The following is a 26369-nucleotide window of genomic DNA, read 5'->3' on the forward strand; positions in this document are numbered from 1 at the left end:
TTAACACCGCACCAATCATATGAACGTCTTCATAGCTGCTTTATCTCTACTGGCCTACCATTGCTGTCTGTTTCGAGTTCTGCTTTCACTAGCCATTTGTTGAAGGACTGTTCGTTAAATATGGTAATTTTTTTTTTAGCTTTCAAATTCTTAAGTATGGATCACTGGTTAAAGACTGGATTTTTAAAATGCACAAAAGAGAGGAACATAGTAGATAAAAGTAGCTGTCAGCAACAAGAAAATGTTGATATTGTATCTGGATCAAGTGAAATTGATAAGTGTGTGTCGTCTGACATCTCTAAAGAACCAACTAGGAAGATGAGAAAACTTCGTAAGTACGATATAAATTACTTGAAATGTGGATTTTCATGGACGGGAAATTAAGAGGAACCTATTCCATTATGTGTAATTCGCGGTGAAACTTTAAAAAATGAAAGCATGAAACCATGTAATTTAAATCGCCATTTTGAATCGAAACATAATGAATGCAAGGACAAACCTGTCGAATTTTTTTAAAATAAAGTAAAAAAATTTAAAAGAATCTCAAAAAGTGTTGTCGATCGTGTCAGGAGGTGAAAACATGAAGGCTTTAGAAGCTACATATCGTGTGTCGCTATTAATAGCAAAAAGTGGTACAGCAGAAACAATTGGTGAAACTTTGGTCAAGCCTGCAGCAAAAATAATAGCGGAAATTATGATCGGAGATAATGCAAAAAGATCTTTTGATCGGATTTGCCTTTCAAATAGTACCGTTCATCGAAGAATCACTGAAATGGCTGAAAATATAAAACAAACATTGTTATCCGATATACGTAAGAGTCGTTATTATGCGTTGCAGGTAGATGAATCCACCGACATTACAAATTTTGCAAATCTTCTAGTGTTCGTTAGGTACGAAAAAAATCAAAAAATTCATGACGACCTTTTATACTGCCAACCCTTGCCAGAACGTACAACAGGAGAAGAAATATTCAACAGTATAAAAATACCTTTATGCATCAAAACAAGCTTGATTGGAAAAGTTGTGTTGGAATAAGCATGGACGGAGCGAAATCCATGATCGGATCTAAAAAAGGACTTGTTTCAAGGATTCAAGCTGTTGAACCAAATGCAAAGTCGACACATTGTTGCATACACAGGGAGGCTTTGGCTACACATGTGATGTCTACAGACCTAAGAAAAGTTCTTGAAGCTGTAAATGTAAAAATCATAAATTATATTAAAGCCCGTCCTCTAAACGCCAGACTTTTCTCTCAACTTTGCAAAGAAATGGGAAGCAACTATACACAACTTCTTTTCCATACCGATGTTCGTTGGCTTTCTAGTGGAAAAGTCCTTACTCGTTTATTTGAACTTCGGAATGAACTACAATTTTTTCTTGATGAAAAGTTTGAATTGAAAAAGCATTTACACAATTGGAAATGGCTCAGTCAATTAGCATACCTGGCAGATATATTAACTGTATTAAATAGCCTTAATTTATCTTTACAAGGCAAGGAAATTTCTATTTCATATCCAAGATAAAGTGAACGCCACGTTGGCAAAAATGAAGTTATGGCAAAAGCGGGTTGGTAATGGAGAATTTGATGCGTTTCCATCGCTTCATGAATTGCTCACAAGTTCAAATGAACAAATTGATGATGATTTGAAAATTACTATCATGCAGCATTTCAAAAGCTTACAAATGAATCTAGAAAAGTATTTCCCTGAATTGGACATTAATATGTTTTACTGATAAGATACCTTTTCAATAAAACAAATTTATGCCAAAGGGTCTATCGTCAATAGAAGAACAACAACTTTTAGAACTAGCTTCTGATGGTTTCCTAAAAAATAAATACAGCGAGAATACGTTATCATTTTGGCTACAAATACAGAATGAATTTCCTGAATTAACATATAAAGCTCTAAGGTTCATCTTTCTATTTCCAAGTTCATATCTGTGCGAAGTTGGATTTTCGGCCCTTGTAGATATTAAGACGAAGAGGAATAGTATTATAGATGTCGAACCGCATCTGAGATTGAAATTAACAACTATAGAGCCAAATTTTGCTGAAATTTTATCTCACCATAAGCAATTTCACTCTTCTCATTGATGATAAATTATTTCAAGTAAGTAAAACTTTATAGTATCTTTATAAAGTTTGTTCTATTAAAAATAAATCATATTTTTTGTTTACATGACCATATAAATTCAAATAAAATAGATATTTAATATTTTAAATTAATTTATTTATTTTTGAATTAATTAGGAGGTTATTTCAAGTAAGTAAAACTTTATCGTATCTTTATAAAGTTTGTTCTATTAAAAATAAATCATATTTTTTGTTTACATGACCATATAAATTCAAATAAAATAGATATTTAATATTTTAATATTTTAAATTAATTTATTTATTTTTGAATTAATTAGGGGGTACTTGGTAATAATGAAAATTTAAGAAGGGGTCCGCGGATATCTGAAGTTTGAGAAACACGGGTATAGATGATGAAGGTAGTTGCAGTTTGTTGTAGTTGGTAAATTGAGTAGAGGAGAGTAGGTAGTACCCTCCCTCGATGAATCGTTGGACACCCTGGAGGTGTCATGTGATAATAATAAAAAAACTACAATGCTCATAAACGAAAAGTTAATTTTCCGACATGTAATAATAAACAACTCATCCCACAAGACGGATTGATTACCCTATTATCGGAATGGATTCTCCTTCTTCTGACATGCGCAGAGGTGTCGAAGGGTCTCGTGGGCGTACAGTAAAGTGGATATTAGATCTAGCATTATTTCAAAACCGAATCTAGAAACTATGAAAGTTTCGTAAAAATAAGTGGACCAGAAAACTTACGGGAATACACTCACTGGCATTCATAAGTTGCCTTTAGCGCGGACTACTTAGAAAACATAAACGCTGCCCAAGCGTCTGTATATTCGCTTTCTTTAGTTCATTTTGATAAGGTTTCACTGAATAATAAGGTGTTCAAACAAACAGAAGAAGAGCGATGGACAGCCCTATTTAAAAGCCTTAGCAGATTATTTTATGGAATATTTAGAAAAGAACTCTGATGCTATATGTCCTCTGCCTCGGTTATACTTTGTTGATACCATATTCGTGATCTGGTCCCACATTAATTCAGTTCCCAGAGCAAATAAACTTCTTGCAATCTCGCATTAAGTTCACTACCAAACGTAAGTACAATAACCAACTATCCTTCCTGTATATCTTAATTATACGTAATCCTAGAGGTCATGTAGAATTTCCAGTTTATCGTAAGCCAAGCTTCACTGGCAGACATATTCACTCATCATCCTACCATCATTCATCACAAAAAAACGGGTCAAGAGTTTTATACATAGAACTCATCCGATCTGCACTTCTGATACCCTTTTGTTAGATGAACTGAATAAAATTAAAAGCAACCTGATTTCCAGTTTATCGTAAGCCAAGCTTCACTGGCAGACATATTCACTCATCATCCTACCATCATTCATCACAAAAAAACGGGTCAAGAGTTTTATACATAGAACTCATCCGATCTGCACTTCTGATACCCTTTTGTTAGATGAACTGAATAAAATTAAAAGCAACCTGATATGTAATGGATACAACAAAACTACCATTTAACGAAAATTATTGATAATTATCATCCTTTCACCAGACTACAATCTCATGTGAAAAGAATTTTAATACCCTACCTTAAAAAAACCGCCAGACAAATAGCAAGGATTCTTCTAACATTCAATCTATGCATTTCGATCAAACCAGTTCGGAAACTGTCACTGTCTTCCTTTGTACCATGCACAAAGGATACATTACCCCTCTTTGCTTACTAGGTGTTTATCAAGAATCCTACGCGTGCTATCTTTGTTGTTTTGTACAAACTGGCCGTTCTGCCTCCAACCTTCAATTCTAATTGATTAGAATTGGAGAACATCAAGTCAACATTAGATTTTTGGAATCCGACAAGTCTGGCATTACTTCTCATACTATTGACTGATTGTTATTTAGTCTGGTTCCAAAGAGTTCTTTGGACCGACTAAACTTCTTCATCCCAGTGCAAGTTTAAATTCGGCAGTTTTTTCCTAGAAATATGCGAAACTCTACGAAATCGTCAGAATCTGAACAGATCAGACTTCATGCCGATATCCAAATTTTCGGAAGCGATCACTATTAACTATTCATAATGTTTTTTTAATCGATGCAAATTTTTACAGTTGTCCCTTTGAACTTTTGTAGTGTAATATCATGTACTCGTACTTCAGCTGAGCCGAGACATGAGCACATGGATTTTAACTCGTTATTATTAGACCGGAGTTAACGGTCTGTCTCCCTGACGTTATCCAAGCAATGTTGGATGAAATATATTGGAGTTTTAAATAAAATTCTATATCATTTTTGCTATATGTGTAAGCTGTAAAGTTACTTTATAGTATTCTTTTGCTTGTGAATTGTATGTGTTCTACTGGCAGTTTTGCATGGATGCGGGACGAAAAACTCGACTTTCCCAGAAGAAAAACCGTGCTGCCTCGTATGACACCTATTAAACCTCCAGTTGGAAAGCCCTGATAAATGTTCTTCACGTCCTAGACCTGATTGGAACTCAAGTCTCTCCAACCAAAGGGCTTTGTCTATACCGACTGAGCTAAGAGGTTCTAATCAAGCAACTAGAAGCAAATATTACTTGTTTTGAGAATATGAATAAAATAAATAACTTTCAGTTCTGCTGTTGCTTTTGCATACTTACCAGCAGAGCATGGATTAAATCCCATAAACCTATCTATTTTGACTCCTTAATAAATCCCTCTCCAGAAATAGTCGTACATGAATTTCTTTTAATAAAGAAATGTTTGGTTTTGTGTAGCTCAGTGGATGTGGCATTTGCACACCACAGCGCTTGACTGCATGAATTTCTGGCATATTTCTGTCTCTAGTCCTTTACTCTGAAAACTGGGTAACCAAATACAGAAAGTAGTCCATTTTTTTTAATTTATTTTTTTCAATATAAAAATAGTGTATAGAATGTGTCATTCTCCCTTAGTAAACTAAGGTACACACACTGCCAAATTACAAAGATCCAAATACAGAACACAATGACTATTATTAAATCTGTATAAACAATCATATATGAAATGTCAACAATAAAAGTTCAATATTCATTCCAAACTAATAAACTTCAATAATCTAATCTTTAAACAAGCAACCAAATGATGCTCAGTGTTATCATCCAATTAACATAACTGATATAATCCAGTGTTAGTAATGCTAGTCTGATTAATCTTTATACCATTTCTGTTATGTCAATATATCCGATGCAAAGAAAGTTCACAATTTAAATTACTAATATAATGAAGTCTAAATTAACATAAATCAGACGTTTTTTTATTTATTTTCAATATGGACAAACTAATTAATATTACCATACAGTATTATTTTAAAAAAAAAAAACTCCCATCAGAATAAAAATTTACTCTCATATTTACTTTACTTTTCATATCTATGCTAAAACTATCTTGTGTGACAAATTCTCCACCTATATATATATATATATATATATATATATATATATATATAGATAGATAGATAGATACATACATACATACACAATCTTGCCATAAATACTGTTGCAACTTCTGCACACCCCTGAACTGCCAGAGAATTGTGTGAGCCATTAGTGGGGCTGTATAATAGCCAATATTTGCATGTTTATCAGGAGAAAGAGAGTTGTCTACCTGTATGGGTTCACATGCAGTGGGGAGATTATGAGAACCATATACCTGTAATTGCACTTCACAAGGTTGGAATGCAGCCACCTGTTATTTTCAAAATGCTAAAAACACTCTGGATCAGTAAAGATATTTGTGTATCAGACTAATGACCATTATAATGAAACAGACATATCTGATTGCCAACAAAGAGGCCAACCATGCAGTGTTAGGATGCAACAGCTTGTGAGGACTATGAAGGCACCCTCCACCGTAATCCTGTGAGAAAGCAGAAAGTGATGTTGTGAGAGATGAAATTTCACAGAGAACAATGTCACTTGTACTAACTGATGATCTAGGGGTAAGAGCTTACTACTGTTCTACTGGACACTTCCTAACGTAACAACTTATACAACAAAGGGTGATAAAATCAAAGGCATTTCTCTAGCAGTACACAAACAACAGACAGAGATATGCTCTTCACAGATGAGAAGATTTTCATCATTGAAGACTCATTTAAACACCCAACTCGTCAGGTATATCCCAAGGATAGGTGCACAGCACATGCAAAGCACCCAGTATTCAGAGAGGTCATCACCCTGTGTCAGTGATGGTGTGGTGGGGAATGACATATCAGGGGATATCCAGCATAGTGTCTTGAAACACCAAAATGTTTCAAGACATTGTGCTGGAACCTGTGGTACAGCCCCGGAATGACACCTTGTTTCACGGTAGGCAGTGAACCTTCCAACAGGACTCAGCTCCTGCACACAAGGCAATGACCAAACAACAGCAGCTGGATGTGCCTGATCAGATATCACCATATGATTGGCTGCCTGGAAGTCCTGATCTGAATCCGTTGGACTTCAAATTGCGATGCGAGCTTGAGAGAGTGGTCCACAAGAAAGAACACCCCAGCAATGCCAGCCTGAAGGTGGATTTGGAGCAGGCAGTGATAGCATGTCCGTTGAATGTTGAGCATGGTGCCATCACAGATTTCATGCATGAGCGTGTGAAGACAAAAAGGGGGTCATTTTGAACATTGAGTGCTGCTATATGCATGCTATATATGTGGTTTGCATGTGCTGAAAACTGAATGATTTACTGATAAATTAAAGATTTATGTGCTGTTCAAGTTGTAACAGTATTTATGGTTAGACTATATTATATATATATATAGTCTATAATATTATATATAGACACACACACACATATGTATATACAATTGACCCTCGAAGAACGTGGGGTTTGAACTGTGCGAGTCCACCTGTATGTGGTATTTTTTTGAATAAATATATTGGAAATTTTTTTAGAAATTTCAACAATTTGAAAAAACTCACAGACGAAGCTTAGAAATATTGAAAAAATTAAGAAAAAGTTAGGAATGTCATGAATGCATAAAATATATGTCGATACCAGTCTATTTTATCATTTACTACCATAAACTAAACACAAATCTATTATAAAAAGTTGAAATTTATCAAAACTTACGCACATAAACACTTACAGACCATACACGGTGTCATTCGCAGTCGAGAGAAATGTAAACAAATATTTCTCTCAACTGCGTTTCGTTTCTCTCAAATGCGTTTAATACATTTCTCTCAAATGTATTAAATCATAATTGCATAAAATAATTATTAATTAGGATAAAATAAAAATTATAACAATTCATTCATTAGTGTACAGGCTAGGATACCACGAAGCAATTGTATCAATTGCACTAGGCTATCATAAAGCAATCATATTACTGCTTCTTTGTTATCAATGCATGAATTGTTATACCTGTAAATATAAATAATTTCTTTTTCACATTATCTTTTCATTTTTGATATCTAGTGTTAGTAATACATATGATATTATATGATACAAAACATCTACAGTGTTTTGTATCATATAAGACAATATTGATGTAGGTACTGACAGACATATTTCATCTTGTAAACAGACGATGCAAATTTATGGTATCGGTAAATACAGTAGAGTAGGAATATATTGTAAGAATATAATACATAATGCATACAAACCCTACAAAATATGTGATAGACTGTTTAAGTTATCAGTAAGGCTTCCAGTCAACAGTAGGCTATCAGTAGTCAAGTTTTTGGCGAGTCAAAAGTTATATGCGGATTTTCAAGCAACATAGAGGGGGAGAGGGGTTGGCATCCCTAATGCCCACGTTGTTCAAGAGTGAATTGTGTGTGTGTGTGTGTGCATATATGTATATATATTGATATATATATATATTATTTATTTATTTTTTTGTGCTTATAAAGGTTACTATTGATCAATCTGCTGAATAGTGAAATAAAATAGTTAAATTTTTAAAAATTTCTCAAATTATAAAACAAAATTTTGAACGTATGCATCATATTTTAGATGTCAGATGGGTTTTAAACCACTAGCTGGATAAATTTATTGATAGCTTTTACAGCCCTTCTTACTACTGCAAATAGCATTATTACAAAATGCTAAGAGTTTTAACGAAAATGCAAATGATAAATATTGTTCTAACACTATAAAAACTATTCCTCTGTACTCTACTACTCTGTTATAATGCACTGAGAGTAGTAAAATTTTTCTTGCTATTATTCATAAAATGTTATCATTATTATGCTAAAAAAATTTGGAATATCAGTACTGGATAACTGCAGTTTCTGAATTACATTTCATATAGTCTAATCTAATATTCGGAAACTTTTTTTCATCAAAAATATAGAAAACGTGTTATATATGAAAGTGGTCTGAAAAGTTCTCAGCCTAACAATGAAAAAAATGAATTTATAATTTCAAAATTATTATTTTTTAACATAATTTCCCTTAAGACTAATACATTTATTCCAGCGATGCTCCGCACCATTATCCTATCCCTGTTCTCAGTAAGATCTACAAAATACTACTCTACAGCTGCAATCACTCTTGATTCGAAGAAAAACGCTGACCAGCGAGGAAAAGTTTTAGTTTTGGGAAGAGATAGAAGTCAGAAGGAGCGAAAGCTGGGGAATAGGGTGGATGTTCCAACAATTCATAGTGCAGATCCCTTAATTTTCACATTGGCAGAACACTTTTGTGGGCATGTGCATTGTCCCGATGAAAGATGATTTTTTTTCTTCTGCAAACCAGGTCTTTTCTCACGAATTTTTTCTTCTATTCTAGTTAGAAGATCAGAATAATATTCCCCCGTTATTGCTGTACCCTTTTCAAGAAAATTAATTAAAAAATGCCTTTAGCATCCCAAAAAACTGATGCCATGACTTTGTCTTCTTTGGCGCAATAAAACAATAATTGTTTTACATAACCTTTTCAAGATAATTAATAAACAAAATGCCTTTAGCATCCCAAAACACCGATGCCATGACTTTTTCTGCTGATGGAACCAATTTGTCTTCTTTGGCTAAAACCAGCTTATGTCCACTGTTTTGACTGCTGTTTGGATTCTGGTGTGCAATGGTGAATCCAAGTCTCATCCATAGTAATAAATCAATGCATAAAATCAGTTTTATTCTTGTTAAAATGCTCCAAGCACTGCTCAGAGATTTTCATGCGAGTGAGTTTTTGATCTGCTGTGAGCAAGCGTGGCACCCATCTTGCACAGAGCTTTTTTTGCAATTTTTCATGCAAAATATATCCTACACGTTCTTTTGAAATGCCTATATTCTCAGCAATTTCATACACTTTGACTCACCGATCACCCAATACCACATCGTGCACTTGACCAATGATTTCTGGTGTTGTTACGTTGTTACACTTTTTGGGTATCTTTCACGTGGATCGTCTTCAAGGCTGGTACAGCCATGTTTAAACTCGGCAGCCCATTTCTTAATTGTCGAAAACGAAGGAGAAGAGTGCCCATAAATTTTTATGAACTTCGAATGAATTTCTTTTGGCATTAATCCTTCTTTTACAAAGAATTTTTTAACTGCAAGATACTCAATTTTATCAATTTCAAGGGATACAAGACAACATTTTTGCTTCAGACGGCTGTATAAAACAAATTACTTGATAGAATGACTTGCAATTTCACATGAATGCTTATGACAGATGTACCAACTTAGAAAAAAAAAAAAAATCCATTGCCGATAGTGTTGCCATCTATGGTCGAGACCAAGAACTTTTCAGACCATTCTTGTGTGTATATATATGTAACTTCCATATGAAGAGGAATAACTACTATTTGATTATAAAAATTATGAGTTCCATTCTGATGGACTTCACTGCAATTAAAATGGTGAACTAATATTTCAAATTCTTCTTCACAGTTTGACATGATCACTTGGTAACTTTTTTTAAAAAATCTGATGAAAACATTTAAAATATAGTTTGGAACTGCCTGATTAACCACTGAACCCAGGTTGATGTGTATACATTTCAATAATTACAGGGATGTGAAGTGTCTATTGGAGTTAATATAATGGATACTGTTGTAATAACATGGATACAAAGCTAATATTTTTGATATATTTTGTCTGAGTGGTCATTTGGGTGGTTAACCTTTAATTAGTTGCATGAGTTTATTTGACCACAGTCGTCATTCAAGTTTAATTTCTGATGAAACCAATGATGGATTTTTGTTGTGATTTTGAGAGTTTCTTGGTGCCATTGCACTGAATCAGTTGTGGAGTAAGGAGTGATTTCTTGTTCCTGCCCCAATGAGACTACTTACGTGAGTATTTTTCCAGAAGTTCTACAGCCAGAACCAAGCACTTCTGGATATTCCTGGGGCTGCTGTGTAATATGTCCAAGATCGAAGGATCATAAAATAAGGTCGAAGTATCCAAAATGTCTGAGCTTATGTTGCAATGAACATTCCTCAGTAAGATACAATAATTATATGGAAAATTAAGACTGAATAAAAATGTTAATAATTAATATAAAAATAAAGCAATATTAATGATTTGTTTATTTCATTTTATTCACCATCATCAACCTTATAATAAATAAAAACCTTTCATGAGAAATATTAAGAAATTAAGGAAATATCATACCTTTAATTTTGGGGTCAAATAGGCACCATGCGACTAATTATGTAACAAAAAAAAGGCGTGCCTAATTAAGGGTTAAGTGGATAATCATGTTCTGCATTTTTTGTGTTATCCAAATATCAGTGGAAAAAAAATTAAGAGAATATTTTAAATAAAAAAAATATACAATTTCAATCAAATTGCTTTGCAATATCCCCAAGCAAACATTACTATTATTTTTTTTTTTTGCACATCAGTTTCCTCCATATCAAATAATTTTGAAATTCAATTTTACAACATTATTACATCATATCCATATGTAGGTGATGACATACAATCATAATGCTCTTTTAAAATAAAACTACAATTTCCATACTATTTCATATTTCCATTTACCATTTCTCTCTGTGTGTGTGTGTGTGTGTACACACACACACCAGAATTTCCCAAATTTTTTTTGGGTCATGGCACCCTTAGTGTCTCAGCAATTTTTTCACTCTGCATCTACCCCGAAAGAAATACCTAACAGTTCTGTTTACTAACTTTTTAGGTCCAAACTACTTAAAGTATTTGTGTCCAAAAAACTTAGTAGCTGTTTGAAAAAATAATGAATAATAATAGTTTTCTGTGGCACCCCAGAGTGCTGCTGTACATAGTTTGGGAACCACTGATATATCTACACATACATACACATATTTATCTTGAGCATCTCTGTTATTAGATATTAATAAATGAGAAATTACTCCTTTGTTTTCAGTTTAGTGCCATTTTTTGATACCAATGTAGGATAATAGCGTGCAAAAAAGTCAGGATGATCCATACATCGATAAGCTAGCAACTGTGGCCCAACAGCTAGAGTAACATTAACAGTCCAAAAAATTGTACGTGCATAAATTTCATGTGGAACTCTCAAAATGTATGGCGTCCTAGGATGAAGAGAAGCACCCATATGGGATATCTGAGCCTGAAATGAAATTTGAAGGAACTATAAAACACACATATTATGAAATGCAATTTTGCTTTATCACTTTGCAGTGTGTGTGTGTGTGTGTGGTGATCAGTGGTGCACCCAAGGGGGGGGGGGAAGGGGCCTCCCCCCCCAAAAAAGGAAAAAAAATACTAGAAAATTTTTCAAAAATCTTTTCCTAATTAAAATTCTTTTTTTTGTTATTTATGTTGTGTCATGTCTTCTATTTCTATACTACTTATGAATTAGTGATCATTGGAGATGCTCAGTCATATGTTGTATGCGACATAGTGTGTATATTCTCAAATCGTCTACTCAACTCCCCCCCCCCCTCCCCAAGATTAAATCCTGAGTGCGCTACTGGTGGTGATAGTTAGGAAAGATAGGTCTGGATTGTTCCCTGAAGAGAAGTGCATGCATCTCTCTATCAAATTCAATGTATCAAATTAATGGATCCTTCATTCTATTTCAGCAAATTTACTCATTGTACTAATTACAGAGTACAGTTCAGCTTGTTAACAAGCTGAACTGTACTTCTAGCCAGAATATAAAGTTAAAAATAAAATTAAACTCTTCCCTCCTATCCTTGGGAAAATTAGAGCATATGGATCCCTATCAAAGAAAATCCTGTGCATACAACTAGATCAGGTAACGTCGATCATGATCTACAGGTAGATCGCATAATACTTTGCGTCGATCGCAAATTTATTTCGTCTCAATTTTCAAAATAATATATAGACGAGTCCGAATACAATAAAGCAAATAAATAATATTAAGCTATTTATCAAATAATAATCTATATTATGGTTCTTTTTAAAATTTACGTTAATTAAAAAATTAAAATAAATATTTTTTGTACAATAATTCCAGTTTATAATTCAATTATATTAAATTGAATTTTATTTCAAAAATTTCAATAGAAAAATTACAAATATTATTAAAAAATTTTTAATAATAATATTAAAATTGATAATTTTAATAATATTATTAAAATTGGAAATTGTATGCGCCCTCATAAATATGCCCACTTTGGGTTTTTGTTCGCTTTGATGCACTGTACAAACTCTGTTCTTTGTTTTGCTAGTGCTCTGCTACAAGTTTAAAATTTGAAGTTTGAAGTGTTTTAATATAATTTAAAATTGTACCATCATTACTACTACGAAAAAAGCAAAGATATATCACTATCATCAAGAGTGGGAACATGATTATTTCTTTATTATGATCAAAGACAAATGTTGTTGTTTGATTTGCAATGGAAATGTTTCTCTGCCGAAAAAAGAGAACTTGGAACGACACTTTAAATCAGTGCACATCAGCTATGAAACAATGTATCCAATCAACAGTGGTTTATGAAAAATCAAAATTCAAGAAAAGTTTGTCATCACAGCAGTCATGTTTCATTAAAATAATATCGAACTCAGAGATAGCAACAACTGCATCGTTAAGAGTGAGCCATATTCTTGCCAAACATAAGAAACCCTTTAGTGATGGTACAATTTTTTTAAAAAGCATTTCTTGAAGCAGCTGAATCGTTGTTTTGTAATTTTGAAAATAAATCAGAAATAGTTGCTGCTATCAACGAAATACAGTTGCAAAACAAGTAGAAGAAATAAATTCGGATCTCAAAGAGCAACTAATGCAAGATATTAAGGATTGTCAGGCCTTTTCACTTCAGTTGGATGAATCTGCTGATGCAGTTGACATCACCCAAACTCGTTGCAGTGTAGAATAAGTAATGCTGGTTCATCAGGAAGTTCAAAATGAAATGTTTATTTTAATCAGTGTGGTTAAAAAAAACTGCAATATTCTTTAAAGCATTATAACTAATTAATATTATGATAATTATAATATATTGTAATAATAATAAATAATATTACGATAATTTTTGCTTTGTCTAAACATAAATTAGAAATCTTATACTCCAATTTTGTAAAAGGTAGATCGCAGGTATATCTGTATGGACAATGTCGATCTTATGCAAACATTAGTTGACATCCCTGAACTAGATGATGATAAATTACTTGAACTAAGACTGATAATGTTCTGAAAATTTAAGTTATTCAAATATAATTTTATGCTTTTTTTGGGTGTTATCTCTTCCAAATATGGTTATTGCACTTTATGTGTAATATAGTAATCTAACAATTTATTAGGTAAAAGAAAGTAAGACAGTGATATAAAACTGCAGGATAAATATAATTACTTACTCTAGACTCTGAAAATAAAAATAATTTACTGTAAATATATTGCTGTCATGTACATTTATAAAGAATTTTTTTTTTTATAGATCTAACTGGAAACCAGGAGTGGTGTTAAACTGAAGCATTTGAGTATCCTGGGAAATGCGAATTTTCCAGGATACTGGAATGCTTCAGTCAGGCTTAGATCAGTTGCTATTTATCTATTAAACAGAGCTCCATAGCTCAGTTGGTGTAGACAAATCCCTTTGGTCAGAAAGACATGGGTTCGATTCCCATCCATGATGTGAGGAACCTTTATCTGGTCTCTTTCGACTAAAGGTGAGTTAGCCGATCTCATATGGAGGTAGAGGATTTTTTTCACCCGGAAACTCTGGTTTTTCATCTATCAGAACAGGCAAACCGGCTCCTTTTATATATGAACACACATGAATCTACAGTCATAAGATACATAATCCTTCATTAGGAAGGCTCAACAAGTCCTAAGAGACAGTGGAGGAAAGGGGAACCCCATACAAAATAAATAAATAAATCTATTAAACATAATTATATGCAGGAAACAGACTATAACATCATTTTAAAAAATAATGCCTTTTATGCTAACACATCTGATCTGAATAAGCTTTAATCTATATTAAAAAATAGCTGCAAAGTTAATCAAGATTTTTATAATAACTTCTTTAAAACATGAACAATCAATACTTTTATCTATAACACAGGTATGGCAATATACATTAATATATACAAGGGGTGCTGAAAAGTTCTGATAAACACCTAGAACAAAAATGATATTAAAGCAACTATTCTTATATATTTAAGGCCTTGTGGAGTGCCGTCCAGCGATCCAAATGCTGCAAAACTTTGCATCATGCAGAAGCAATATCTTAAAAAAGTAGTTCCAAAATTCACCCCTGGGGCATTGTAAACACCAAATTCATGGAATTTGCATATCACACAACTCAGTAGGCACTAGGATGGTTTAAAAAGACAGACATGAGGTCTCCCTTCATTCTGGTTATTAATACCATCCACAGCAATGGCACTAACTTTACCCCAATGTGCTTTGATTGTGAAGCTGTGCTACCTAAATGATTGCAAGGCTATTGCTTCACTCTGAAAATTTCGTCACCTGATCAAATGATGACGACATCTACCACCTCCATGTGCTCTGCATTGAATGATTAGTTGTTTTTAAGAACTAGAAGAGACCATTACATTAAAAATCAGACCAGAACAGATCATTATTATATGAGTATCTCCATGTGGTCTGAAGACCCACACTAACTTTTATATACACAAAACATATCGTACTGTTCCATAAACTTATTCTCTATCAGGGCACTCGCAACTAATTCTGGCAATCCATCCAACTCACTCACCAATCTCCATTCAAAACTTCTAGTCTACACATCCTTACTAATGGCACTCTTACACAACTTCCATGAGTGAATGCAACCTGTGAGGACAGGTTGAAGGTTTATGGGTTGCAAAGTTCTAGTTCTCTATTTGTCATATATATATTGTAAGATTTCCTATTATGTCAATTACAGAACCCTTTAATAACTTATGAGTTCTATGATGTCCTTCTTTTCAAAAACTAAACTTTGCAACCCATAAACCTTCAACCTGTCCTCACAGGTTGCATTCCAGAGACCTGTTAGTAGCTTGGTAACTCACTTCTTCACCACCTACTGATCTCCAAGAAACCCAGGAGACCAAATCTGTGCTCTTAGTTGTTTTTCAACATCCAAATAATCCTTTGAGCTATGTTGCCAACTTGAGCAGTAGGCTCTCTGAATTTCAACTCTGTCCATCATTATCTTGACATCCCTAGTCTCATCAGTTTCTTGCAATTCAGTACCATAAATGTGATAGGAGGGTTTAAAAAGATGGACATGGGATGTCTCCCTGCATTTTGGTTGTTACACAGTATGTAACTTTTTCAACCTGATGTGCATAACCTTACATTTTGCAATATTAAATTCACCATTATTATCTGTTGCCCACAATGCCAATTTATTTAAATCATTCTGCAGGATATCTACATCACCTTTATCAACTGTTGCCCTCTTCAGTTTTTCTTCATCAGCAAACTCTTTCCCTACATCATTCATGTCTATGTCTATATTTAGAGTTTTGATGATGTTTATTCTTTTATTTGGCTACTGCTTCCCTATTATCCAATTTACAATCAGTATCATTAGTTTTATCAATGACAACAGAAGAACAAATATAACAAAGTAAGTTTTTACTGTTAATTATAAAAAATATATGGCAATTTTCTTTTTTCATATTTCTCTTAATCTTAATTTTACTTTATCTCCTTTTAACTTATTATCACAAATCTTCAACAGTTTCTATGCTTTAATCTTGAAACTGCAGGATTCCTACAGGAATAACTACAGAAAACTACAGTATTATATTATAGGACTGCCCTATAATATAATAGGTTGAGCCAATAGAGCAGTCATATAATAAGAGTTATTAAACTCACTAGCTGAACTAGCCAACTTAGCTGAACTAAGACAACAACTACAGATGAGCTAATTAATAATAATGAAAGGCAAGAATTCTGCAAGCAATACAAAACGTCATCAATAGTGAAACCATAACAATTAAGTACACATAGCTTCCCTTCGGTTACCTGAGGTTTTAATTCATTCTGATAAAATTATGGAGAACACTACTGTGTTAAGAATAATTACTTTAATTTCCCGATGTCATCATTTTATTATTAAGATCATACACAAATAAGCTATATTATCATTCGAACAGTATGCAAAAGTGATGACACTAATTTTGATCAACTGTTATTCTACTAATCTGATCTCTAGTGGGAAAAAAAAAATAATAATAAAAAAAAAAAGAAAATGCTACATCAAAGCTATATCCTATTTTTACATGGCCAGAGAACAAATTCATAATTTCATCATTATAGATAAGATTAGGGTGGCTTTGGTTAGTTCAGTACCATAGAACTCATGCAGATCAAATTGCAGAAGGCTAGTCCATATAGGTACTGTAAAGACTAAGTTTTCTTCCTTGGCTATGCAGTCATGTCATCACCCCCTCAAACAGGAAGGAGTGTATAAGATGACTATGAACTATGCAGAGCCAAGAAAAACAACTTAGTCTTTACAATACCTATGTAGACTATCCTCCTACGATTTGATTTCAGGCTTGATTTGTTGTCGTTGTTGGTATCTGCTCAATGATGACTGCAACTGGGATAAATGTTTGTCTGCCATATTTGCCTATAATCGGTATAGGTAGATGGTGAAAGTTTGAGACACGAGCTAAGCTAGGTGCAGTATTTGTAGCCTCATTTCTCTCAATCCAAACATTGCTTGGAATCCAACAGAAGTGCACATCCAAATATAGGTTCCATAAATGAGAGAGAGCCTTGGATGTTCCTGCAGTTCTGGACTTTTTTTTTTATGATGACTCACACATGAAAGGTCACAAGATTTATAATACTACAGTACCATGTGTGGACAAGTGATTACAGAGAAAATGTAGCCTATTGATATGTTTCTTAAAGAGTGAGAGGTTGTACTCACTGGGAAAAAACAATATGGGGAGATTGTTCCAAAATATAGAGGTGGATAGAATGAAATAAGATGAGAAGTTTGGTTGAGTACAAATTGAGTGGAAGAGAAGTAATGTTTAGAATGGAAAAGAACACCAAGCTTTTTAGAGGATGAGGAGGCTATATATGTAAAACATTTGTGCTAGGTCAACCCAAGAAGAGAAGGCTGATCTTAAAAGGAAACTAGAACATTATCAAAAGTAAGAGAGAATGAGGTAGGATTTTTCTTACAGGTAATAAGGCAGGTTTGAGTTTTTTTTGGCACTGAAATTTATTAAGTTGTCTTCACCCTTTTTGAAGATGCTGAGGAGGTCAGTCACTTTTTTGGAAGATCTTTCTGTGAATAGGATATATAGTCAGAGAGAGGTATTGATGTAAAGAAGGATGCATGGGTGTGAGCACAGAACTCAGGGGCATGCCAGCATTGATGGGGAATCTCATGAAAGGAAGTCATCCACCATGACATGCAATGAACGACCAGTGAGGAAGCTGGCAATTCAATCACAGAGCACAGTTCATGAGACCTCAGTGCCAGTCACAATCAAATGCCTTTGAACTGAAACATCGAGAGTGATAAAATTAGTCTCTCCAAATCTTTCCATGGTATGAGTCCAAAGGTGGGTGAGATTAGCCAGGTCATCTGTCAAATGAGAATGATGGAATCCATCATTCTCATTTGACAGATGACCTGGCTAATTTTTGGTATAGGCTGGATGGGTGTCAATTCTGGGGCAGAAGTCTTGAGCACAACTGGAGGAATACCATCTGGACTGGGAGCAGTGGAGGTCAGTGAAATTTTAAGTGGGGGGTGCTGCCTATACAAAATAAAAAAAAAAAGAATTATTCTTTTTTTTCCTAATTAGTAACCAATTTATTAATAAATTGGTGCCTATACAAAATAAAACAATAATTCCTTTTTTTCCTAATTAGTAATCAATTTATTAATAAATAAATCTGTAGATTTATTTATTAAAATATTGGTTACTAATTAGGAAAAAAAAATTATTTTTTTATTTTGTATAGGCAGCACCCCCTACTTAAAATTTCACCGGTCGCCACTGACTGGGAGCCTTATTAGTATCAAGATTAATCAGGGTTTTCCCGGTGTTCTTTTGGAAACAGTTCAGAGGCATGCAGTGGGAAATTTGTGGTAGTATGGGAGGTGATGCATCTTGGCTGTCCACACAAGCGTTGGAGGAAAAAAATGGACGCCAAGAGGTCTGTCGTTTCCTTGATTGAGGTTACTATAGTGCCATCAGGATGCAAGAGAGGTGGGAATGGGGAAGTGCAGAAGTTACACCCAGCAGCCTTAGCAAGGGATCAGAATTCCATACAGATCAGAATGAAACCAACTAGATGTTTTAGTTTCAGTAAATCATGCAACACTTTGTTATGATTCACTACATGAATGACAGGAGAGATGAACTGGTCATTGCAGAATCTAATTCTGCTAGAGAAGAGAAGGTGAGTCAGTCAGTTTGCTTGATTTTCCATCATGATATCCATTATTTAGTACAAGGTTGCCCATGTAGAAAATATATATTGCAGGATAATGCCTGCTCCCAAATAAGGTGTCATCAGCTTCTCACTTAAAGAGTGGAAAAACGGAGGAGAGTAGACAGTTAAGTCGATGGCAGCGAATGTTTAGGTAAGCATATACAAGGTGTTGCTTCTTGTGTCTAAGAGGGAGAGTTTATTGTTGTTGAGCTTACGGTGAACAACTCTTTAGTTTTGGCACTATCTTGCAGAGTGTTGTGGCCATTTAAATCCTCCAATAAAAGTAAAGATGGCACCTGTAATATGATGTCATCAAGGTCATCTCGAAAGATATCTGCAGGAAGAGGTAAATAGATACAACATACTATTATAAGAGATCCAACCAAGAGTCGAATAGCAAATACCTCTATTTTTGAATTAAGGTCCATCTCTCATCCTGTCCTTACAAATGATGGTTGCATTTCATAATGCTAGATTATTACTGGAATTCCAGTTTGTTTACTGCAAGAGAGCCTTGATGGAATCCATAACAATTCCATTGTAAAAATGTTTTCATAGAGACTCTGTAGCTCAGTTGGTATAGACGAAGTCCTTTGGTTAGAAAGACTTGAGTTCAATTCCCGTCAGTGATGTGAGGAATCTTTATCTGGTCTCTTTTGACGAAAGGTGAATTAGCCGGTCTCATATGGAGGTAGGGTTTTTTTCACCAGGAAACTAGGGTTTTTCATCTCCCAAAACAGGCAAACAGGCCCCATGAACACACTGGGAGGAAGAGGGCTAACCACCTTATCCTTAGGATGGGTACAGTTTGGAAGGGCTACGGACAGCTCTGTAACACCAATAGGCCTAATATGTAAAAAGGAAGGAGAAGAAATGTTTTCATTATTTCTTTCTGGTGGTATCATCAGGCTTTCTACATCAACAGGTTTTGTTTTCTTTGGATTTTTTTGTCATCTTATATATTTTTTTTTTTTTTTCCCCCAGAATTGTGGATAGCCAGTATCTATCATTTCTTCTTCAATAGGAAAAAATCTAGGATGTTGTCAAGATGAACTCTCTCTAGGGCACTAGGAATAGTAACTGTTTTATCTTCTTGTGGGGGAAATGGAGGTATCCATCCTATCTAATAATGGGTCCAGAGCAGTGGTTCTTAACCTTTTTGAAATCACAGAACACTTTGGATTATCAGAAAAATTTGAGGAACACCAAAAGCATTAGAGTCAGAAAACTAACAATAAAAATATACATGAACTTGCCTTTTATAAAAATGGAACTTAATTTAATGTGATACTTGAGTTTATCAGCTTTAGCAGATTTCAGCAATATTAGGTCTAATGTGTGATATAGCTACTCCCACTCTTTGGCTATATTAGGAAGTCTTTCACACTTTTTAGTTTTTATATTGGTTAATATTGAGAAACCGAGCTCACACAAATATGATGCTGAAAACTGTAACAAATTTTCAGTGCCCTTGTGGAGAGAGCTGGGTATTCGGCTTGAACAAAAATCCAAAATTCCTCAAGAGTTATTTCAGAGAATTTAATTTTTAGCATACGGTCTGTTGACAAGGTAACTAATTGTTCTTCTTCTTGTAACGAAAATTTACAACTTAATGTATTAACTGTGCCAAATGGATTTCATATCCAGTCATAATTGTGTGTATTTAAGGAAGGAAAGTAACTTGAAATCTTTTCTTCCAATATTGTTATATGTTCTGTTATAACAGAAATAATTGACTCGACATTTTTATTATGGAGCGAAGGAAACATATCTACTGTATTTTTTCTGATATACAGTTTTTCCAGAGATAATTTTTTTTCTGAAAAGCTGACAATTTTTCAGCAGATGTCAAAATACTTTCATTTTTCCCTTGGATACTTGTATTAACGCTATTTAAGTAATTAAAAATATCGGCTAAATATGCCATTTTAGCACATCAAATATCATTTTGAAGACATTTTACAAAAGTACCTGTACCTTCATTTTGAAAAAAGGCCAATAATTTATTCTCAAGTTCTAAAATTCAGAATAGCACTTTACCCCTGGATAATCATCTTATTTCAGCGTACAAAATCAAAGATTCGTACTTGGCTTCCATAGATATGTAAAGTTTTTTAAAAAAAAGCATGCTTTTAAAGATCTTGACTTGATGTAATTTACCATATTTACAACTTAGTCTAGTACAGGTTTTAATATTGGCGGTAATGCTTTTGAAACTAGGGATTCTCTGTGCAAATAACAGAGCATAGATATAATATATCCTGCAAACACGACTTATAAACGATATTCTACTGGTTTAGAAATCAATGAACATAGCAGTCTTCAGTTGTTAGAATCAGAGTAGTCAATTACACTCAGAATTATGTCATGTGACATCTTTCGCCAGTGGAACACTTGTAACCAGTTTGCAGAACACAAGTGTTCTGAGGAACACCACTTAAGAACCACTGGTCTAGAGATATATTTTTGATTCTGTGTGTTGCATGTTCAATTATATTTTTTTAAAATTAGGATTCTTATTTATTGGGAGTATTTTTAGCTTAAGGAAGGAAAGTAACTTGAAATCTTTTCTTCCAATATTGTTATATGTTCTGTTAAAACGGAACTCAGGAATGAGCCTATACAGATGATATCTTTTATGTATAGTAGGAAGAGCAAGCAAATCAAGCTGTTTAGAGATATTGTAATTGTGAGAAGGTGCACCCACTGAGTCCCTACTGAGACTTTCTTTATAGTAGCCTTCTCAGCATAATTGGGTTTACCCTAGATGTTGCTACATTTGTGGGATACTGCTTCAAGGAATTTTCAATATGATTTTCCCTACCTTTTCATCCATTTTTTTTATCCATGCAAACAACTTCACTGCACATCTCTCTCTCTCTCTCTCTCTCTGAATCGATCAATGCTTTCTTCAGTCTGTCAGTGAGTCTCCAAGGTTTGGTTCTTATTTTCAAATTTTTATTCCTTTCTTGAATAATATTTGTATATTTGAGTTTATAGTTTCTCTCTGAAAGCTACTTACTTTGTTTTTTTTGACACACTTTCGCTTTCAATATGATATTCAACTTCATCCTGCTCAAAGCGAAATGGTGATCACTTCCTATTTCAAATCCTCCTCTATTCTTGTGTCCTCAACCAACATGACATTACTATCAACAATAATGTAACCTATGAGGCTTTTATTATTTCTTGCATCTTCTCCCCATATAAATTTGTACATATCTTTATGTTTGAATGTGGTGACTATTCTATGTGCTGAAGAAATCCAACAGATACTTACCCTGGGTGTTTTCTCCAAATTTTTTCAAAACATTTCTATATGTTTGGTATTCACTTCTGATACTTCTGTTTAGATCATCAACAATGACCAGCGTTTTCTTTTTTGTCAGCTGCCTGACAATGACTTATATGTGTGCATAAGAAGGTAGAAACCTATGTACAAATAAGTCTTATTGTCCAATTCCCATTTTAATATTTACTGACATTACTCTACTTAACACTGCCTGCATCCATGAAGATTAACTTCATCTTTGTAGATGAATACTATAGCTATTCTTTCTTGATTGTTATATCCTGAATATAACATCTTGTACAGCAGATGTGCACAACAATGACCACTATAACAAAATGACATCCTATTGCGAACCATAGAAAAGTCCTGGCCTAAGACCCACAGAACCAATGCTATTATAAGCTTGCTATTAAACAGCATCCTCAAGAGATCACTTTAATGAGTATGGGAGTGGCAAACCTGAGGAACCTTATGCTACACAATGCCTTATTTCATGTAATATATGTCTGTTATATTATCTGTAAACTTATCCTTAGTCTTCTTTCTGTTTTTTCTTCTTGCTTTTTCTCCTAATACTATTTACGGTATTTGAGAGCTAGGAGTGAATCTTTCATATATTACTTTTCTTTTTTTCATCTCTTACAGGGGGACTCTGCCTTTTCTCCCAAGATTTGCATTACCTAATAGGTTATACAAACAGAAGGCAATGGCAAACCTTCTGAACAGAGGCTTAAGTTATTGCGATATGGTGCCAGAAGATGTGACACCTAAGTTAGAAGGAATCGAAATAGATACTGAGAAAGAGCAGAGAAGAACTTCCAATGAAATTAACAAGAATGATGAAGCTGGATTAAAGCCTTCTGGAAATTCAACTTCAGACAGACTTAAGTTTAGAAGAAGATGCTTCTGCTTTACAGATTTACTTAAAATAAGAATACAGAATGTAAGAAGCACATATCAAAGAAAACTGGAACTGGGAAAGGAGAGAAATGAGAACTCAAGATTTTAGTAATAATGAACTAAGATGAACAGAAATGGGTAACTTTCATACCGATCATTTCATGATTTATTACACTGGAGAGGAAAAAATCTTAGTAAAAATGGATTAGCATTCATAGTTAGAAAAAAAATATGAAAAATAAATTTTGAGATACAAAATATATGGCTAACAGAATAATCCTAATCAAAATAAAGGTATATCCAGTGAATGTCACACTTATAAAAGTGTATGCATCCACTAAAGATGCAAGTGATGATGAGGTAGAAGAATTTTACAGTAGATTGCAACTAGTAGTATAGAGTATTGATAAAATACATTTTCTACTGATATTAGATGACTGGAATGCAAAAGTGGGAGAAAGAGATTGAAAGTTTATTTTTTCACTTGGTTAGAGTATAATAAAATTAGTTTAATCCTTTATCCAAGTGTGAGCAAACAAAGTTTGCGCCTGAAGTATCTTCAGGACTAGGGTAAAGTGATACAACACCAGGGCAACTCGTTGCAAAGGTGGAGAAAGCTACCAACACTCCTAACTCAGTATCTCCTATAATGCAAAACACATCTCCTTGCGGATATGTCTAATGTTATGCATTAAAGGAAGGGCCACTACCCAGACTAGTTTCGACCTTTATTGAGGTCTCTTCAGTGGGAGCCAGGCCCTAGTGGAAATACCAGGCAGAAGCATTAGCAGGTCATCTCTACCTATAGGAGTTGCCAAATGGTGTGCCACCCTTTTTTAATAAATTACTCTGGATTTAGAGAAAGATGTTGAAAGTTTATTTTTTCACTTGGTTAGAGTATAATAAAATTAGTTTAATCCTTTATCCAAGTGTGAGCAAACAAAGTTTGCGCCTGAAGTATCTTCAGGACTAGGGTAAAGTGATACAACACCAGGGCAACTCGTTCCACTAGGGCCTGGCTCCCACTGAAGAGACCTCAATAAAGGTCGAAACTAGTCTGGGTAGTGGCCCTTCCTTTAATGCATAACATTAGACATATCCGCAAGGAGATGTGTTTTGCATTATAGGAGATACTGAGTTAGGAGTGTTGGTAGCTTTCTCCACCTTTGCAACGAGTTGCCCTGGTGTTGTATCACTTTACCCTAGTCCTGAAGATACTTCAGGCGCAAACTTTGTTTGCTCACACTTGGATAAAGGATTAAACTAATTTTATTATATGGGAGAAAGAGAAGAATGATGCATTACTGGAAAATTTTGTTTTCAACTGAGGAATAAAGCAAGAGAAAGGATGTTGGAGTTTTGTGTTGAGAATAGTTATTGTACACATTTACGTTAAAGAACATAAAAGAAGATTGTACATGGACTTCACCTAACAGCAAATATAGAAATCAGATAGATTATGTTGTTGCCAATAGAAGGTGAAGGAGTGCTATCCAAGCAGCAAAAACATTACCTGATGCAAGACCGTGAAATGGATCATGAATTTTTGATAGCTGAAGTTAAACTGAAATTAAGGGCCAAGAAGAAACAAAAGGACTGTGTTTGTTTTGATTTAATCATTATAAATAAAGGTTTTAAAGTAGAAGTCAGAACAAAATTAAAAAGTAGAGAGAGGTCAGGAAGAGAATTAGAATTGTGGGAAGAAATAAAATATACAGTAGTAGAAGAAGCAAAGAAGAATTAAGTAAAGCAACAAGAAAGAAAGACCATAAATGAGTTCGAACTGAGTGCAAATTTCCAGACAGGCTAACAAAGATAAAGAAAAATATCTAAATTATAGGTAGAATAAGAGACTGTTTAGAAAGATAAATGAAGTAACAGGAAAATTTAGCCTTAGATTGGAAGTAGTAAAAAGTAATTTGGGAAAACATTTGATGGAAGAAGTGAAAAAAACAGAAGAAAAGAGTATGTAGAGGATTTGTACAAGAAAGATATTAATATTGAAGGAGAATTTGAATGAAGAAATCTCTTGAGGAACCCATGATAATGAAAAGTGAAGTGAAATGGAGAAATTGCACTACCACTGAAAGGAAAAGCAGCTGCAGCTGATGAAGTGTCAGTGGAATTAATGAGCAGCTTGGGATGAAGTAGTGAATATACTGAATTACAACTCAGTGAATAATCTTAACCACCTTACCAGCCATTAAAGATCAAATACGCACCCTCAAAAGCTTCATATCCATCATAAATTTCAATGTAACATCAATGGTATTACAATTTTAATAGGCACTTCGCATCCATGGAAATGAGGACGTATATATACACGTCCTGGCCGGTAGCGTGGTTAATCAGAATAAAGGCATATCCAGTGGATGTCACACTCATACAAGTGTATGTACTCACTAAAGATGCAAGTGAAGATGAGGAAGAACAATTTTACAGTGGATTGCAACAAGTAGTATAATGTACTGATAAGACAGATTTTTTATTGATATTAGATGCCTAGAATTTGATGAGAGCAATGGGAATACCTGAGCATCTAACTTTGTTGATTAGAGAACTATATGGCAACCAAGAAGCATCAGTAAAAACAGTCTTTGGAGAAACAGCATTGTCCTGTCTAATCTTTAATGGTACCTATGGCATGACTATAAACAGCAAATTACACAATGGCCACAGTAATTAACTTTCATGAAATTAAAGTACAGATATTTTGTACTGAAAATAACAGACCATCATCAAAGTTTCGACCTTTATTGAGGTCTCTTCAGTGGGAGCCAGGCCCTAGTGGAAATACCAGGCAGAAGCATTAGCAGGTCATCTCTACCTATAGGAGTTGCCAAATGGTGTGCCACCCTTTTTTAATAAATTACTCTGGATTTAGAGAAAGATGTTGAAAGTTTATTTTTTCACTTGGTTAGAGTTTTCACTTTCAACATCTTTCTCTAAATCCAGAGTAATTTATTAAAAAAGGGTGGCACACCATTTGGCAACTCCTATAGGTAGAGATGACCTGCTAATGCTTCTGCCTGGTATTTCCACTAGGGCCTGGCTCCCACTGAAGAGACCTCAATAAAGGTCGAAACTAGTCTGGGTAGTGGCCCTTCCTTTAATGCATAACATTAGACATATCCGCAAGGAGATGTGTTTTGCATTATAGGAGATACTGAGCTAGGAGTGTTGGTAGCTTTCTCCACCTTTGCAATGAGTTGCCCTGGTGTTGTATCACTTTACCCTAGTCCTGAAGATACTTCAGGCGCAAACTTTGTT

At 34.2% G+C, this 26369-nt stretch overlaps 1 protein-coding gene across 3 annotated transcripts in view; it reads right to left on the reverse strand.

Moving 5' to 3' along the window:
• Nucleotides 1-4965: 4965 nt before the first annotated feature.
• The window catches only part of LOC150098217 (transmembrane 6 superfamily member 1-like), a 137333-nt gene continuing 115929 nt past the window's right edge, over nucleotides 4966-26369 (reverse strand). For all 3 annotated transcript variants that reach the window (XM_090406140.1, XM_090406139.1, XM_090406138.1), the window contains one exon: nucleotides 4966-11620. In XM_090406140.1, the coding sequence (XP_090262266.1) occupies nucleotides 11396-11620 (225 nt within the window). In that variant the 3' untranslated portion in view covers nucleotides 4966-11395. The remainder of the gene's footprint in view (nucleotides 11621-26369) is intronic.

This window comes from Typopeltis vanoorti, chromosome 16, assembly GCF_054136105.1.
Source record: "Typopeltis vanoorti isolate ZY-2024b chromosome 16, IOZ_Tvanoo_1.0, whole genome shotgun sequence".
NCBI lineage: Eukaryota > Metazoa > Arthropoda > Arachnida > Uropygi > Thelyphonidae > Typopeltis > Typopeltis vanoorti.